Source organism: Opisthocomus hoazin, chromosome 20 (assembly GCF_030867145.1).
Source record: "Opisthocomus hoazin isolate bOpiHoa1 chromosome 20, bOpiHoa1.hap1, whole genome shotgun sequence".
Classification (NCBI taxonomy): domain Eukaryota; kingdom Metazoa; phylum Chordata; class Aves; order Opisthocomiformes; family Opisthocomidae; genus Opisthocomus; species Opisthocomus hoazin.
In genome coordinates this window covers 10,976,742-10,994,511 of record NC_134433.1, presented here as the reverse complement: position 1 = coordinate 10,994,511, position 17,770 = coordinate 10,976,742, and the positions used below count along the sequence as shown (strand labels likewise).

At 39.2% G+C, this 17,770-nt stretch overlaps 1 protein-coding gene across 6 annotated transcripts in view; it reads right to left on the bottom strand.

Annotated features, from left to right (window-relative positions):
• Window positions 1-17,770, bottom strand: part of TPST1 (tyrosylprotein sulfotransferase 1) — a 42,771-nt gene that overhangs the window by 10,589 nt on the left and 14,412 nt on the right. For all 6 annotated transcript variants that reach the window (XM_075440227.1, XM_075440233.1, XM_075440232.1 and 3 more), the window contains exons 2-3: window positions 10,564-11,507; window positions 3,419-3,617 (exon numbers count right to left, since the gene is read on the bottom strand). In XM_075440227.1, coding sequence (XP_075296342.1) covers window positions 3,419-3,617; window positions 10,564-11,408 — 1,044 coding nt within the window. In that variant the 5' untranslated portion in view covers window positions 11,409-11,507. The remainder of the gene's footprint in view (window positions 1-3,418; window positions 3,618-10,563; window positions 11,508-17,770) is intronic.

Sequence of the window (17,770 nt, the reverse complement as noted above, 5' to 3'; positions counted from 1 at the left end):
TTCGTATTTTCATTCCACTTATCTTTCTGATTTTTTATGCACAGTATAAAAATGCTTTTAATCACACAACAGAATAACTCTCCGTAACAACCAGAACCGATTTGTTTGTTTTTTTAACGTATCTGATAGCAATGAATTAAATGACACAGTGTTGTTCCATCTTTAGGTGGAGTCAGAATCTCCCCTGCCAGTGATTTCAGTCGTGTTGGGCTTCCATCCTGTTGTTGCAACTTCCATAATCAATTTAAGCCAGGATTACATAACCCCCACAAAACTGACAAATCCCCCCCCCCTCAAAACCACACCAAAAAAACCCCAAACCCACCCACAAACCATCAATCCTTCTCCCTTACTAGTGCGTTCTGTTTGACAGAGGGGCAACTTCCCTCATCTGAAGCGCTAGCTCACACCATTTTAAACACACCAAGACACTACGATGGTGCTGGAGTAGCGAGTGTCAGATAACATTATTTCAAGTTAGTCACTCTAAGAGGTTACTATACTAACACAATTCAGTTCTGCTTTAGTAGTCTAAACTTTATCTGTTTTCAATGAACAAAATTCAAGTTCTGTGTTCAAAGTTCTCAGAGACCACAAATATAATAGAACAGCTTCCAAACACAAAGTGAAGCAATAAACAGTTACATGCAAGATTTATATATATTCTTATTATGCACTGAAGAGTAACTTCAGAAAAATTTTATTTGGACAGCTTCATCTCCAACAATATACCCAGTACAAAACTCCATGAAAGACTATCCCAGCTGAAGAAATTTAAGAAGAGAGCAAGAACCAAAGTAGTGCTACAGTAATTTACTAATTCACCAGCTAAGAGTATGCAATAACATACTTAACTTTTCAAGTGTCAGTTCCTAAAGGCTGGAAAAAATCTAGATTTTTTTTTTTTTTAAATAAAATTCCTCTTCTCCAAGCTGTAGCAGCAAGAAATAAATTAGCATAGGTTCATACAAAGAGAAGGGGAAACCCACAGGGCAGCATATGCTACCCCTGATAGGCAAAACTAACACATCACAGTTGCCCCTCCCCTCCTCTCCCCCAAACACCTTGAAGTGTTTTGAAGTATCTGTCCCCCATCCCCAAATTAAAACAAAATAAAGCTGTGGGGAAAATAAAACAAAGCATTCTTCAGAAGTGAGTCAGCTCCCACTGATCATCAACCAGAATATTAGTTAGTTATTTCAAAACTCACTTGGCTGAAGGCCAAGCTCAGTGGCCAGTATTTTGGCAATTTACTATCCAAGATGCACGGTGGCCAGGAAGCCTGGCACTTGTAGAGAGGCTGATGAGCCTGCTGCCCGGAGAATTAGGTAACCTAAGCAGCAAACTGGTCTGGGAGTTGGGAAGTCTTAGGACATCAAGGAGAAAGACAGAGGAACCAACGGTCTGAGCAGGGATTTGCTAGGAACCCGTTGGGAGGAAACAGAGCAGAGTGACTGGGGAGGAATTCAAACTGTCCAAATACAAACTCAAATTGGCTGATATGAGCCATAGTTTTAAATGGCTCCTTGGGGTACACTACATTTTGAAAGCCTCATGTTCCTCTATTTTCAAAAGGAATATTGTAAGTTGTGAAGATTAGCCATCTTTAATGCTTTTGCTTTTTTGGGTTTTAGTCTTAATTCAGGACATCTCCCTCATTTTATCTATACAAATATATATGCAAAAGTAATTTGGTTACAGAACAAGTGCCTAGTAAAATATATACTGGGTACTACAAGAGATAAAAAAATAAAAATGCTATCGTGGGCTGTAAGTAAAACTATTAAATTAAAATAGCAGTCAAAATATTAACATGTGTTCCATATGCTTGCAATATTTGGATCAGCTATTATAACAGTAACCTCCCATTTTTCATAGCTGTTTTTAACATTAGTAAACAACCTAGTTATGCTTCAAAGCAAACTTGTGAAAAAGCCTCAATACACTTTAGAGTTCTAAATTAGGCTTTAATTCTTTTAAATCTATGCTTGTGGCTTAGTTTATTACCTGAATTTCCCTCTTGCATTTTGAACTGCAATTCATTTCAAGAAGCCACCCAACAGTAAGCGACTGAAATCCATACAAGTTTTACAACTCAGACTGAGCTTGCCATCCACAGGTAGAGGCCTCAGAAAGGTCACCATACTGTAAAAACTTACTTAAATTGTATCAGTAAGAGATAACCAACCTTAAATTATCGCATTACAATCCAAATTTGTGTCTGAGTTCCTGTTTCATAGTATGTATGGGTAGGTGCATGAGGATTTTGTTTTCAAGGCTCTGTGAAGTAGCATTGAACAATTATTTTTTCAGAAGGGGTTGAATTGAGTGCAGTAAAGTTTGTGAGCCATTTCAAACAGTACAGTAAGTACTGGGAAACCTGCAAAATTCTAACCACTACCCCTACCAGAAAAGGTGGCTTACCTTTTCCGTGCTGATCTAACAACTATTAAAATAGTCAGCCTGCCATCCTTTAATACACTGATCAACTCTTCAATGAAAGTTTCCCAGGGAGAGCTTCCAAAAAGAAATAATGCAAAAATGTTTAGAGACTTCACAAAAAGTGATATTTTTTTCCATTACTATCTAGCCCATCAGCATACCAGTTGTTTGGGTTTTTTTTAATATCAGAAGGCTAGTGGAAGACAGTCCTTTTGGATTGTTCAGTTCAATTTTTCCCATGATTATTTTGCTGCAGCAGCAAAAGTCACCTTCTTTTAATAAAGTATACATTCTCAAAAGAACAGAAAAGTTAATTATTCTTATTTCAAACAATAGTAATGAGCTTTTCAACAGATACCTCCAGGGATAAACAACTGTATAGTCTAACTGTTCAAATTCCAACAGCATTAAATTCAGACTAAAATCCTTAAGTTTAGGTTAATCAGCACCAGACCTTCCTCCATCTTTTGTTTGTTCTACAAAGGGCAGCAAAGAATTCGAAAACACGACATTTTGACGATTTTGGGCCATTTTCCATCGGTCACTTTTCAAATTCTACCAAGTATTTGGGGTGTAATTTTATGACAGAGCTTCTGCCAACACTCATGTACGAAAAGCTGAGCTCATCAATCAAGTCTGATGCCCAGGCGAGAAAGCTAGCTTTTGTCTACTACCAACTAGTTCCCCAGCTATCCGGATGATTCTCAAGAGGTTCAGCTACATACACCAAAGAATGCAGCTCAGGCCTGGGGTTGGGGTAAAGGAAGATGAGCCAAATGGGAGACAAATGGCAGAAGCCAGACTTTCAGTGCTCAGGGTCCCAGAATTCTTCCTTCTTCCCCCCACGGCAAGGAAAACATATTGCTAAGTATCAAAAGGTATTAGAAACAGACTTCAAAAAAAAAGAAAAAACACGACTTCTGCTCTATAGCTCACATCCATGTGGTCAATAATTAAACACACAAAAATGCCTTACCCTCCTTGTGTTTTCCACAACTTTTTGATCTGGCTTTCCATAATTTGGGGGATTGGCATAAGGATCATAGCCCAGTTTTGCTAGCATGGGTGCAATCACAGGCATGTCTTGCAGAACATCAGCAGGTATCTTCCCAACCCACTTTGACAGTGCTTCCACATTGACTGGCTTGATTACTTGGTCAGTAGATCTTTCAACCCTGTGGAATGAGACAGAAAGGTTATATTTTGCATTCCAACCAATACTTGCTTTTTCACTAGCATTAAGACCTTTAGCTTGTTTTATGTGGGGTTGTTTTCCCCCCTTCCTCTTCCTTCCCTCTCAAAATTTTATCTTTCTGCAGAGCTGATGGAAAGTGAAGTTCTGCTACATAAGGCTAAAATGAGAGTAAGCAGCACAACGTTCATGCATGCTTTCTGGTTCAGGATTTCACACAGAACGTACTGAAACAAGTTCTTTATATAAAGACAGCAGTGAAAGCCAAAGAGCTGTTAAATGAAAAGTATGCACACACCTACACATAAAGCAGTTTTGCCATTAGCATATTCCCACAATTGCTGTTTCATTGTATTAAATGCTCTTAAAAGCTGTGTTCTAAATTAAAATCCATGTGCCATTTATTCTCCCTCCCATACTGTGACTAAATTTTTTATTTTTTATTTTTAATAACAGAGACACCTATGGAAATGACAAAGCTGTAGACTGCAATAACATTTGTCATAACCATTTCTTTTACAGATTGAGTGTTTGGTCATTACACAGTTCTTAAAGGCAAGTGCATAATCATAGCAGTGTCTTATGTACTGCATTTAGAAAATAGTTGATTTGTTGCTCATTTAATCAACAGTCCCAAAGTAATTTTCATTCTTGCACCCTAGTTTTGTTGTGGGTTTTTTTTACTTTGTTTTCCTACATTCCTTGCTTCTTTTAGATTAGAAGACGTACAACTTCTTTACTGTTTATTTCTGAAACAGGCCAGCAGGACTCAGAACAGGCCGAGTAATTTAAAACTTTCTTCTGAACTTGGAGAGTGCCCATGCATTTTGGATGTCAAGGTTTATCTTTCTTTTAAGGCAGAATAAATATCAGGTCTGTATATAAAAGTTGCCTAAAGGAATATCTGCATCTGCGTTGCAAGTAATACCATAAGGGATGCCACTATATCAGTGGCTCCTGCTGGCTGGCTACACCTGCCTCAAACCTGATGCTAAACATACAGCTGTCACATCCACTTGCAGCTATCACCCATCCCAGGCCTTATTTACGTAGTAAAGAATTCTGATCACAAAAAGCTCTACCACCTAGAAAAGAAAATTGTTATACTTGAAAGTAACAGTGCAAAGTGTAACACCAGTACCTCACCTAAATAACAAAGAATGAGAACACCGAGATTGAAATTAATTCTCAAGCAGTCAATTCTTCAGTTATACAGCAGGCAGAATATGAGGAAACATCTTCTGTGAAAAATAAATGGATGTGTCCTGAACTAGTCCTGATAGTTTCAGAGTCCAGAAGCCTGAACTAAAGTCAAATTGCTCTCAAGACTGACATCAGCCAACTTACAAGAGGAACAAGTTTGATTACAGTTATCTGATCAGCCTCATGAATCCAAGAAGAGGCTGAAGAATTGTTGCATAGCAGACAAACATTAAATCAATAGCAAGAGGCATCCCATTCAGATGCACACTGTACTGTGCAATGAAAGCTAAAATACAATCTATGCATGCATGTCTGGTAGTCATTAACTCAATCTGATCTTAACACCAGTCTTTACCTTGTTACTCTTTTTTTACTTGTTATCATAGCTAAAATTCTTCCAGGACAGAGGAAGGAAGTTAATTTACTGACCTTCCAGCATTGTATGACTAAGTACTTTAAGCACAATCAACAAAACAGACAGGGAAATAGTCACCCATGGGGAAACTGTCTTGGCAAACTGGGCCTTCACAGATTGCTGCAAAAGGTGTTTAATGGAAGCTGATGAGTAAGCACCTGACAAACAAAAAAACCTGTAAGACAACCCCCAGAATTTTCAGCCTTACACTCTTCAACCATTTTCAGTAGCTTAAACCGAAGGCAGGAACTCAGAATGCAATTTTGGGACCAGGGAGTTGCGACTGAATTTCAGCCTTCCTGAAGGCTATTGCCTCAGCTCACAAGTCTGTATAGTGAACTAAGTCTGGGCATTGCCTTTTTACTCCTACTAATTAGAAGACAAGCAGCTGACTTCATGTCAAATTAGCAAGAAAACAGCTGTTAAGAGTCGAGTTTCAGAAGTTCTAAGTGGCAAGGCAGAGGACAAAGCACCACAACAGTCAGAAGTCTGTGGAACCATGCTGGGTGGGACCCTCAAGAAAAATTTATCACTAGGTGTTTGAAAAAGTGTAAGACTTACAGTCCTCTCCCTCTCAGACAGAGCCAGCCAAGCCCAAAACCCCTTCACCACTGCAGATTGATTTGACCATTTAAAATAAGGGTGATACTGCAAGAAGTAGGTAATGGGCTTGGCTAATAGCTTATTGGAACCCCAAAACAATGGGTACTATGCATCAGTTAGACCTAATTTAGTACACATATGGATACCTCATCCTGAAGTAAAAGCACATTTAAAATGTGTATGTTTTGCCCCGCTGTCATTTTAGTCTTTTGTAACAATAAGCTCAGCATGAAACATTTCCTGGTGATTAATACCTGGCAAGAGATAAGCAGGGAACTGCATTTAGCTGTTCCTAGGCACCGATTCAAAAATATACTGTACCGCATTTGGTCTTCTGTTTAAATCTTTTTCTGTCCTTTCAGTTAAGGTGGGAAGGAAAGTAAAACACAATTCATGGGAAAGATTCTTCAGACCAGAGAACATCTGAGGATTATGGAGGAAGACAGATTGGAAGAAGACAGGAGGAAAAAAAACACCCAAAAACCCAAACACAGCAAAACAAGGAAACATACCAAGTCTTGGCAAATTTGATTATGCATGCATATGGCAAATGCTGCCTGGTCAGCGCTTCCAGGCTCCACTGCAAAACCACAGGAACAGTTTCAACTTTGAAAGCAGCTGGTAGCATAGAACACAGGACTAACCCCAAATACTTCTACATCTGTACTAGAATTCAGTCAAAGGTATGTATTAAAACTAGTATACTCTGAAGTAATTTTGCCTAGACAGCTATTTTCATAATAAGCCTAATAAAAACTGCTATAAAAAGGTTGATGTTTCTTTGCATCAGTGGTCACCACAGCTGCTTTCAGTTAAGAGGCAAATGCCAGAGCTATAGTAACAATACTACTTATAGCACGTAGTCCAGCCATAATACATTCCTTGAACAGCCACGTTGGCAATTACTTCAAACCACAGAAGGCTTCCCGCTTCTACAAATGCTGTGGTGCACATCCTTAAAACCCTTGCAGTGTTTCTACTTGCAGCTGGATAAAAACCAAAATAAGGGGCAAAAATACTACGTAAAATAGAACAACAGTGAGGCTAGGGCTGGATGAGCAACCGAAAAAGCAGGGATTGCTAAGCACTTGCAGGAGAAAAGAGTCAGGCAGCCAACAGCTTCCTCAAATCAAGCAGCCCAGGGAACAGACGAAGTCAGAATCTTAAATACAGACTGCCTAGTATCTAATATTGCTATTATGCAATAGCATAAGAGTTTCTGAGTCTGGAATAAGAGTAAAGTGGAATCAGCTTGCTGCCTGAAGAATTCTGCAAACCATTGGGTGGCTCGCTCATCTGTGGAACAGAAACAGCCTGCACGCATGATTTAACTCTATATACAACTGAAAATAAAACACCTTACACTGACCTACAGCCTCAATTCATCTGATACAGATTTCATGTGACATTGTTAATTCTGATTTCAGATAAGTTGAAAAGGTCCCTTCCAACCCCTAACATTCTGTGATTTGCTTTCTCTTACCAGGTAATAAGATAATTACAAAGATCTTTTAGCAATACTGCTAATCTCTTAAGTATTGCTAAATATTTCAACACAACAAACTCGTCAGATTTCTTTTCAAAAACCCTCTGACAGTTAAAACACATTCAGGCATCTTATGTTGGACCTGACCTGAGCAGGCATCATGCCTCTGAAGTGGATGCTGAGCCTATCTGAAAGTCTTAAAGGTGAGTGGAAGATGATTGAGAGGTTTCTCTACGCAATTACTTAAGTCTTTACACAGTATCACAGCCTTTGCACACTATAACAGTAGCTCATTCTTTGACTTCAGAGGTTTTCCATCCTACCTAATACCTTACAGACAAATGGGGAAATAATTTTATCTAGATCTTCATGCTCTCCCTACTTTACTACAGGGGCTAGGCCTATGTGTTGGTAACTTTCAGATGCACGCCACATTTCAATACAGATTATTTCAGACTTGGGATCTCTTCCTCCTGTCAGTAAAAACTGTAATATAAATTTGAGTGTTCTGATTTTAATACACTATCATGAAACAGCCTGAAGCACTTGGTACCAGGCATGTGGTAAATTAAAGCTCTGTGAGCAGAGTTGCAACAGATAGCAGCGTTTTTTATTTCCTTAGATTATCTCTGACGTGATCTTCAGCAGCATCCTTTGGAAAGTCAGGTGGAAGAAACCTACTAATCAGAATCTGGAGCTCCAGACTCTGTTGTTTCACCTGAAAGACAAGAGTATTCACACTGTGAAGTAAAGAGCACTCTCCAGTAAGCTCAAAGAGAAATTTTAAGTCATAAGAGAACAATGTTAGTTAGAACCTGACCCAGAATGCAACAGCCATAAAGAATTTTGCTGCAGCCGAGAACAAGCTAAATGGAACTTGATAGAAAGAATGCTAAGTCTAATGCAAGGTGTATTTTGTTCAGCTGTCAAAATCTGATAAGCTGTGGCATACTCTCAAGTTCTCAGTAAACTACCTAGCAAGGATCTTTTCAAAGAATAATTTTTCTGGGCACTTACCCCCTGCTCTGGGCAAGGACCCCCTAGACAGGCAGCCACCTGTGTCCACAGCACTCTGCTGCACACGAGAGGGTAGCGAGGAGCTTGGGATGCCAAAAGCAGGTTTTAGCTGGTACAAGGAAATCAAATTGGGGAATCTCAAGCTCCCCCTGCACCATATGAATTAGTATCATATAAATACACAAACCAGACATCTAAGTTAGCAAATTTCATATTCACTGTTTTTTCTGCCGCCCTCAAAAAGACTGAGTCACTGAAATCATTATCAAATTATAAAGGTCTCTTGCAACGGAAAACCAAATCTCACCACCTATTTTGAGGGTATTTGATTAGATAAAAACACCACAGACATAACACTAATAACCCATTCTTTTTCCACTATTGCCAGAGCCTTCTGAAATAATAAATTACTTTCACATCTCATCTCATGAGAGATAATAAAAGCATAAAGAATTCTGTGAACAGATTGAATTGAGGGTCACAAGAACACTTTCATACTCCTTTGTCTAAACTTGAAAGCTTGATTCAAAAATACATGAAGCCTCATTTTACTTTCAACAATCCATTTCCTTAAGTTTTAGAGACATGAAGTATTGTCAATGCCTCACATCCCATTCCACCAGATTTAGCAAGAAATACTACTTCAGATTGTATGGATTCAGTAGGCTACTGAGTTTTATAGCATAGAGGTCCATTAATTTTTAAAAATGCTAATCTAGAAGCTGTAAGGTAGTAATATTTTATTAGAAATGGCATTATGCATAGTTATTTTTACAGGACACTTAACAGAACTTGTCAATCCCCTATTCATGCCAGTAAAGGTGAGTTTACTCCTCCCTCAGCTGCCATTGTGAAGCAGTAACATGACACAGGTAAGTGAAGAGAAGTTTGCACGCAGCTACAGCTTGCAGAGATATACAACAGCACACTGCTTCAGGTTAACAGTATCAGAAGGCTTCAATCTGCAAACGAAAAATAGCGTGAAAAAAGGCTGAGATGCCTTCTTGATAGCTCTGCAAACACAGTGGTGGTGGTTGTGTTTCTTCAGTGGGAATGCTGATGCGAGACCTCCAGAATTTAAGTTTATAACTGTTATCTGAGTTTTAAGTTCTCTTTGTAGCCACTGACTAATTATTCTATGATTTGCTTCAAACCACACTCCCCTACAGTATAACAGAAAATCCACACAGTCAGTTCCCTAGACATCAAATAATCAAAATGTCCCAATTCTTATTCCTCAAAACTCACTGGCTAGTGATGAATATTCAAATAACGGAGGCCAGTGATTTTAACTGGGCATGCCTTGCTGCTGGAATAGGGGTTTTTAATCAGTATTTTAGAAACTTAAACAGGACAACCTGGTAAGTGTATCTGCCATTGAAGAAAAAGGAAGAAAAGAGATTCAACATTCACACCTTTCCTGCTCATAAAGACCAGCCAGCTTCCGTATCTCAGAAGCCTCGCTGTAAATAATGGCCAAGAAATCAAAAAAGAGTAGTTTAACCAGCTTTCCCCCCGCCTCCCTTCACAATACCCATCCAGGTTTTCTAAGCAGAGCTGGATTTTGGTTTCTGAAAGTAGCCAAGTCAGGTGCACAGACGGCATGACAGAATACCGAGAGATCTGCTTACAACAAGGTTAATTTTATTCAAAATGCTTGTCCTTTTAGGAGCACATACCAACAGAAAAGCACGCCAATTCTGCTTTCTATTTTGTTGGAACAGTTTCTCAAGTTTCCTGGAAGAGTATGTTCTTGGCAAATACAGCTCCAAGGCCATTCTTGCATTGACAACAATACTTAAGTTCCTGAAATCAAACCGGTGATCTTGCTAGGATGACGAACACCAGTCTAGATAAAACAGTCCAGCTTTATTTTGGGGCACAGGGAAAAGCAAAGCTGTATTGGAAGAAAGGCTGATACTACACATCCAAATTCAAGTTAGACTGGCCATTAATTAAAAGTGTGTTCATATGCTCAGTACACATATGTTAGCAGGACAATTGTTCAGCAGGAGCAATCTGAGACTGCAAATTTTTAGTGAATAATTGTTCTTACTTTCCAGGCAGTCTGCCTTATAAATCAGCTTCAAGACATCACCAGCTACTTAAAAACCGAAACCAAGTTATGACTAGTCTTTTACATGCAAAGTGCACTATTTTACCTCTTAGAACAATACAAGGTAAAGAAGGAATGCTCATACTCACTTTGAAAGAGAAACACCCCCTGCTTTTCCAATCATTTCTTCATGGTGCAGCACTGCTTGGTTCCATGGTATTCGAAGAAACTTTAAGAGAGTTCTCATCCATCTTTCAGGATGCAATACGAGCTGTTCGTAGTGTACCAGCATACACCTTTCAAAACCAACCTCCATACACTGGTTATACATAGTTTCTATAGCACGATTCCACTTGGTCAAGCAGTCCCTGTAGCTGTTAAGGTCAAACCCAGCTATTGTGACTTTTCTAGATATCATGGAATGCACAGATGCACGACCATCCCGTACCATTAGAAGAAATTTGGCATTGGGGAAAATTCTAGCAAGATAAGTTAAGGATTTTAAAGCAAAAGGATCTTTGTTACACAAATATGGAGCAGGCTCCCCATGTTTCACAATGATTTCCAACAAAAACGCTTGCATGGCTGAGTCCAGAACCTCATCTGTGACTCCAGCTTCATCCAGTCGGATCTTCTCTTTGCTTGATCTAGCCCACATCTGCTTAACTGCCAGAATTCGCGGGATTACCCTTGTCTCTTCTCCGCATCGAATATCCGGATGGGCATCAAGCATGGCACGCATTAAGGTAGTGCCACTTCGAGGTACTCCTCCAATAAATATTAAAGGCATGTCTTTGTTGTAAGCAAAAGTTTTGTTTGCATGGACATTGGAAGCAGTTCTTACTGTGCTTCTCACGCTTTCCATCCTCACAGGCTGGCTGCGTTCTTCTATTCGATGGTGACACTCCATAGCATGTTGGCCCAAATAAAACACTGTCACTGAACTGATCACCAGACATGCCAATAGCAAGTTCTGTTTGAGTTTTCCAACCATTTTGATAAAGACTGTCACTTCAAAATAAAGAGACCTTCTATTCCAAATTATCTTCTAGTTCACATGCCATGGGAATCCTAATCCAAAATACATTAAGGTCTGGTGAAAAGGGAAAAAAAAAAAATTAGACTTTTGTTAAGAACTATAACAATAAGTCAACAACAGAAATTCCTGACAGCATTCAATAAAACTATTATCTCCTGGTGTTGCATTAAAACCACTAAATGCAAAGTCTAAACACGATCATCCCATAATAAAAAGCCTTTTTGTTTACCCATAGAAGCAACACAAAACATAACAAGGCTCATTACTATAATTACTATTTACATAGAAGTTCTCTGGTACATTTTAACAACATGTTTGAAAGAATTCTACCACTGCATAGGTATTGTTAAACTTTACAGTCAAAGACATCATTTAGATGGGAATCTAGACATTAAAAAAGTAATTATTAAGAAACCACTCTACTTGAGGATTGACAGCAAAAAAAAGACAAAAAAATGACCTCTCTGAGCCAGAGTCACCTAGATAGAACAAATTAACAAGACACTCCACACAAATCACATTAGAAATCACAGAAGAATTCAAGAATTAGAATAACTCTGGCATGCTGAATTGACGGTAGCAGTATCCTGCTCATTATCACATTTTCATGTAACTACATTACCTCCTATTTTGCTTGAAATGCTCTATTTCCTTCACAGGGTATGAGATGATGTAAAAGATGTTTCACAGTTACCTATCAACACCTACACTGCCCAGTTTTTGATCAAGGCCTTTAAGCAATGAAGAAAAATAGTTTGCAGCAAGTAAGGGAAACTTCAATTTTTATTTCAAGGGAAGCTTTGATTAAAGAATTGTACAGTCATTAAAAACTACAAACACAATCCAGGAGTAAAGCTGACTAAGATCAAAACTAAGAACAGTCTTCATTTAAATAAGAACAAGAAACAATAAAAGAAGAATTAACCTATGCTGACTATAACAATTTTCATCCATTCCAGTATACAGGTAATACAAAGCAGGATACACAAAAGAAAACTAATGATTTCATCCTAACTTCCTTCTTTATTGTTTTCTTTACCTAAAATTTGGCCCTTGGAGATATTTCTCTCTCAAAAAAAAACAACAAACCCAAAACACCCAAACCCAACATAACCATAATCATTCATTATTCCATTGATTAAACAAACCCACAAAAACCCCACCCACCAACTCTCCCCCCACATCTTATGCAGTGTTTTGAAGTCCAGAGAAATGTTAGCTGAAATACTGAACAATTGAATAAATTAAGAAGAAAGAAAAATAGATCCTGTTCTCAACCAGCACTCCAGGGAAAAGAATTAAAGCCTTGCGTAATTTTAAGTCACATACACAGCACTGCCAGAATAAAGTATATGCTGCATTCTACCTTCAAAAAAGGAGTTTGGATTCCTTTTAAGGAGTGCTGGTAAGCTTGCTCTTTCTTTTAGTCTGTTCTACTTCATCTAGATAATTCTCTTATTTTTCACTGGTATGACAGCAAGAGTCTTCTCCCTCCAAGATACAACGTAACACTTCAGAGTTCAGAGTCTGAATATATTGTTACTACACAGAAAGGCTTATGGCAAGAACCCATGTAGCATATCAAAAGTCAACTGGCAAGAACAGTAAGACAACTATGCTTTACAAAGCATCACGGCAGCCCACATTAATGAAGTTTATGGTTATAGTAATTTCATATTTCTAGCATGCAACAGAAAAATATACTGTAAAAAAATTTAACTTATGTCATCGTATAATCTTCCTTCTGGTTCTACAATATCACAATTAATTGGTCCATTTTAAACCCTTACAATTACTACAAAAAAGTAAGAGAGGCAAATCAAGGACCACTCATCTGTTTTGCGATACATCAATAACATGGCTTTCATTCTGCTTTCTAATCTATAATTTAAGCAGTGATGATCATTCTGTGACAGAACAATTTCTCAATTTGACTATTATTTGAATAAAGTGAATTTTACCACACCAAAAGCCACCACTTTTCTCCTGGAAGTTTTAGGGTTTTTTTCCCAAATAGGTATGGTACTATTTTCTACAATGATCGTGTAACTACAGCGATAGTATAACTGGAGTCTATGTCCAGCTCTGGAGCCCTCAGCACAGGACAGACAAGGATCTGTTGGAGCGGGGCCGGAGGATGTCACAGCCATGACCCGAGGGCTGGAACCCCTCTGCTGGCAAGAGGAAAGGCTGAGAGAGCTGGGCTTGCTCAGCCTGGAGCTAGAAGGCTCCAGGCAGACCTTATTGCGGCCTTTCAGTACTTGAGAGGGCCTGCAAGAAACCTGGAAGGGGACTTTTTGCAAGGACGTGGAGTGATAGGACAAGGGACAATGGCTTTAAACTGAAAGAGGGGAGATTTAGGTTAGATAAATGGAAGAAATTCTTTACGGGTGGTGAGGCCCTGGCCCAGGCTGCCCAGAGCAGCTGTGGCTGCCCCCTCCCTGGCAGTGTCCAAGGCCAGGCTGGACGGGGCTTTCAGCACCCTGGGCTGGTGAAGGGGTCCCTGCGCATGGCAGGGGGGTTGGAACTACATGATCTATAAGGTCCCTTCCACAGCAAGCCAGTCTATGATTCTATGACCTCAGTATTTGAAAACAAATTAGAATTATGGGTTTGTACAGCTAACGCATCTATTACTAAATATTTTATATACTCCCTTTTTTTAAATTCTAGAAGTTACTTCTCCAAGCTGTAATGAGAGGATATTAAGTCTGAAACCCCAAAATAATAATAAACCATGGGTTTATTTTGTGTTTTTTTCCAGTTAGGGTTCTTAAAATTGCAATATTTAAAAGTAATTTTCAGTTTTACAGATGAGAAGAAAAACAAACACTGTATTAGATTTATATATTAAATCTGTATTAGATAGATAGATTAGAATTCTGGACATGAATATGAATCTAAACAAAACTTTTAGATAGAAACAAAAGATTTAAAAATCTGTCTGCTGATCCAACGTAGACACTTACAAGCAGGAACAAGAATATGCCATGTCTTACAGCAAATACCAGTGGGTTATGTCCAAGACTGGCTTAGATAAACCTGCTACTCTGCTGCCCGGATGACTTGATCTGTTCATGCCAATCTATACGTTGTATCTATTTTTTTCCATTCCTAACAGCTAATGTACAGACAATTGTTTTACCTGTATTCTGTAGTTCAACAGCTTTGGACTTTCAAATAAGGCAGGCTGAAACTGACTCTTCCTCTCAAAATTCAAATTAAATTAGTAGTCTAACTGAAATTTTAAAGAAGTGCTTGCCTTTCAGAGTTGAAATAACTCACTGAACAGTATGAATCACAGATGCTTTTAATTGTAAGGAGCTCCGAGTACTGAGGTACTGTCAATATTTTAAATGACTGGCTTCCTCCAAGCTCTTCCATTTCTGTCAGCAATGCACAAGACACCCTTGAATGAAGAACATGCTTATGACTACTCTCTACCCTCTCTCCAAAACATCATCCAATTAACCTCTTCCTCCATGCAAATCCAGTCACCAACTCAGAAATTCTCCAGTCCCCACCCAAGCAAGATGCTCTGGACCTGTCCCTCACCAGACCGCCGGCCTTCACAAACTGGCCAGCGGTAGCAGGCAGGCTGCCTTGTAGATTCTCCTGCAACTCTCAGCAGGCAAGTAAGTGCCTTGCACTTTACAGTCCCTGTTTTATGAGGCTGTGGAACCAGACAGCAGCGTACAGGCAGAGCACAGAATTCCCGCTTCGCTATAACAGCACGGCAGCAGAAGGAGGGAGGCAGGGAACTCCTCATGCATACATCTGTCACAGCAGTATTTTTCTCTTGCAGTGTATCCAAGAGAGCCAGTCCCCAAGCTGTGAGAGAATGTCTTGGCCCCTTCACACTCCCAAAGCTTATTCCAATTAGTAGTTGTCACAATACTACACTTGAAGTTCAGTTTAATAGCTTTCGTTTCCAAAATTAAATTGGAATCTTAACCTAAGAATCATACCCCTTACCAGAATACCACTCTTGTTATAATCAGTTCATCCTCTGTTACAATTTTCATTCTACTTACTTACCTCTCCTTGCTGAAGAGCTGGCTTTAACTGTAGCTAAAATATCTGGACATTAAAAGGAACAAAATCCCAGAAATTTTAAGTGGAGGTCACCTGAGCAATGCTCAGAACAAAATCATTCAGTAAATACTTCCACAGCACCAAAAAGCAGAAAGTCCCTCTCCTGAACAGATTCTGCATGAACACCCAAATTTCCACTAGGGAAAGGAAACTGTTCTGCTTAAAACCAACAAATAGCACACAGAATCTCTTTAAATACTTTAGATACAGTAAAGATTTAGTTAAAAGTCAGTACTCATTTCAGAGAAGAGTTAACACAACAAAAACAGTATTTTTCCACAGAGCACATAAGACCTGCAAATATTTACACTTCATACAATCCTAACATTATTCGGTTTGAGTAAAATCCATAAAACTCATTTCCTAAAAAGAAAAAAAGAAACCAACAACCCAAGAAAACCCCTCCCCACAAAAATCTTCACCTTCCAAACTAAAAACTACTCCTTGAAGACACTAATGCTCCTCAAATGCAAAAGTTAGGTAGCTGATCACTAGAGAAAAACATATCAAGACCGAAAGCATCAACTGTTCTACTCTCATCATTTATATTAGGACAGCACTTATAAAAAAAAAACCAAAAGAAACCAACAAACTCACCCCACCCCACCCCCAAATCCACTAGCACCAGCTTTCAGAACCAAGCTGAAGAACAGGCAGCATGGGAGGAAAGCCTGTCGACTGAAGGCCGAAATTCTCAGTTCACAGGTTGGGTAAGGCAGAAAGATGACTCATTCTCAGCACAATTCCAGCCTGTGAATGCAATTCTGTGTTGCAATCTGTGAGTAGGTTTCCTAAATTACTCGAAGTATTGACCACTCATGTACAAAAACCCATCCGCATGACCAAAAAAACACCACACCAATCAACCACAAATACCTTCATTTGATGCAGTAACTTTTTGATAAGTTCAAAGATGCCAAAGGCCACAAGATCATCAAGAGCTGGTATTAAGCTGTCCCACCACATTCTGTGCTCACTGTTTTCTTACCTGGAAACAAGACCTGGAGCATGCAACTGCCATGAACTGTGGCAACACCAGGGCTCTGTGTGTCAGGAAAGCAACAGAAGCGCAGTCAGAAACAGCCCCTCTCAGAAAACTAATCTATTCCACGAGTCAGCAAACTCCCTTCTGCGCCTGAAGTTAGACATAAAGCTCTTTGGGAAAAGTATGACATATGGAAGTTACTGCCCTTCTAGCAGCTTGCAAACAAACCCCACCTTCTCCCTCCACTACATGAGTAAGAGCTCTGGATCACATCTGTCAACCTGAAGGATTATTACAAGTCATTAATGTTCTGCTGTTAACAGTAACTAAATCAACAGCATTTGAAAATCACAGCAAGGCAATCAGCAATCCCTTGTCAGCACTGAAGTAGAGCTTTGAAAAATTGTGGTGTTTTTACCCACTGTGACCTGAGAAGAGCAAACTTGCCACTCCACCTAAACACACAGGCAACTCTTAATAAAAAATCCAGAACAAAACAACAAAAACAACCTAAAAATAACTAAGAAAAAAAAAACACACCAAAAAAACCCCAAAACACCCAAAACCAACGAAGACACCCCCCCAGACAACACAGCCATAAGCTGCAGACATTGAAGACGACTACAATGGTAGAGAAGGCCTTTAGCAGCAACAGTTTCAAACAATAAGACTAAAACAAATTCCTGGAACAATTTAAGCATAGCTCGAAAAACAAGAGAGTTAAGATCTACAAGTTTCAGTGCAAGAAAATGCAGCTAAGCAGAAGTGTACATAACTGAATTTTATTCCCAGAAAAGTCAGACCTGAGTCACCCACAAGATGATGTTTGCAAAGCAAAATGACTGCTTTGTTTCCTCCTTCTTCACACACTAATTCTCTCTCCCTCCTTCCCTCCCCCTACATGCAGCGGGTCAAGACCTTTTTTCCTCAAGTTCATCCAAAAAAATGTTGAAGATTTTTAGCTTGGTCAAGAGGCAAGCCATTCATTTGTATTTCATGTTAGAACAATTTACCACCCAGCAACAAGCAATTCTCACAAGCTCTAGAGCTCAGACATTCACTTTGGAGGCTGGAAAGAGTGACGACCACCTCCCTTCTCATGTTCAACCAAACAGCTTTTGCCAAGGCTAAACTGACAGGACAGCAACACTGGCATTATCCATCTCAAAAAACCCCAAACCTATGTATATAAAAAGCATTTTTCAGTGATTAGCTGATCGTCTGCTTCCATCTCTGG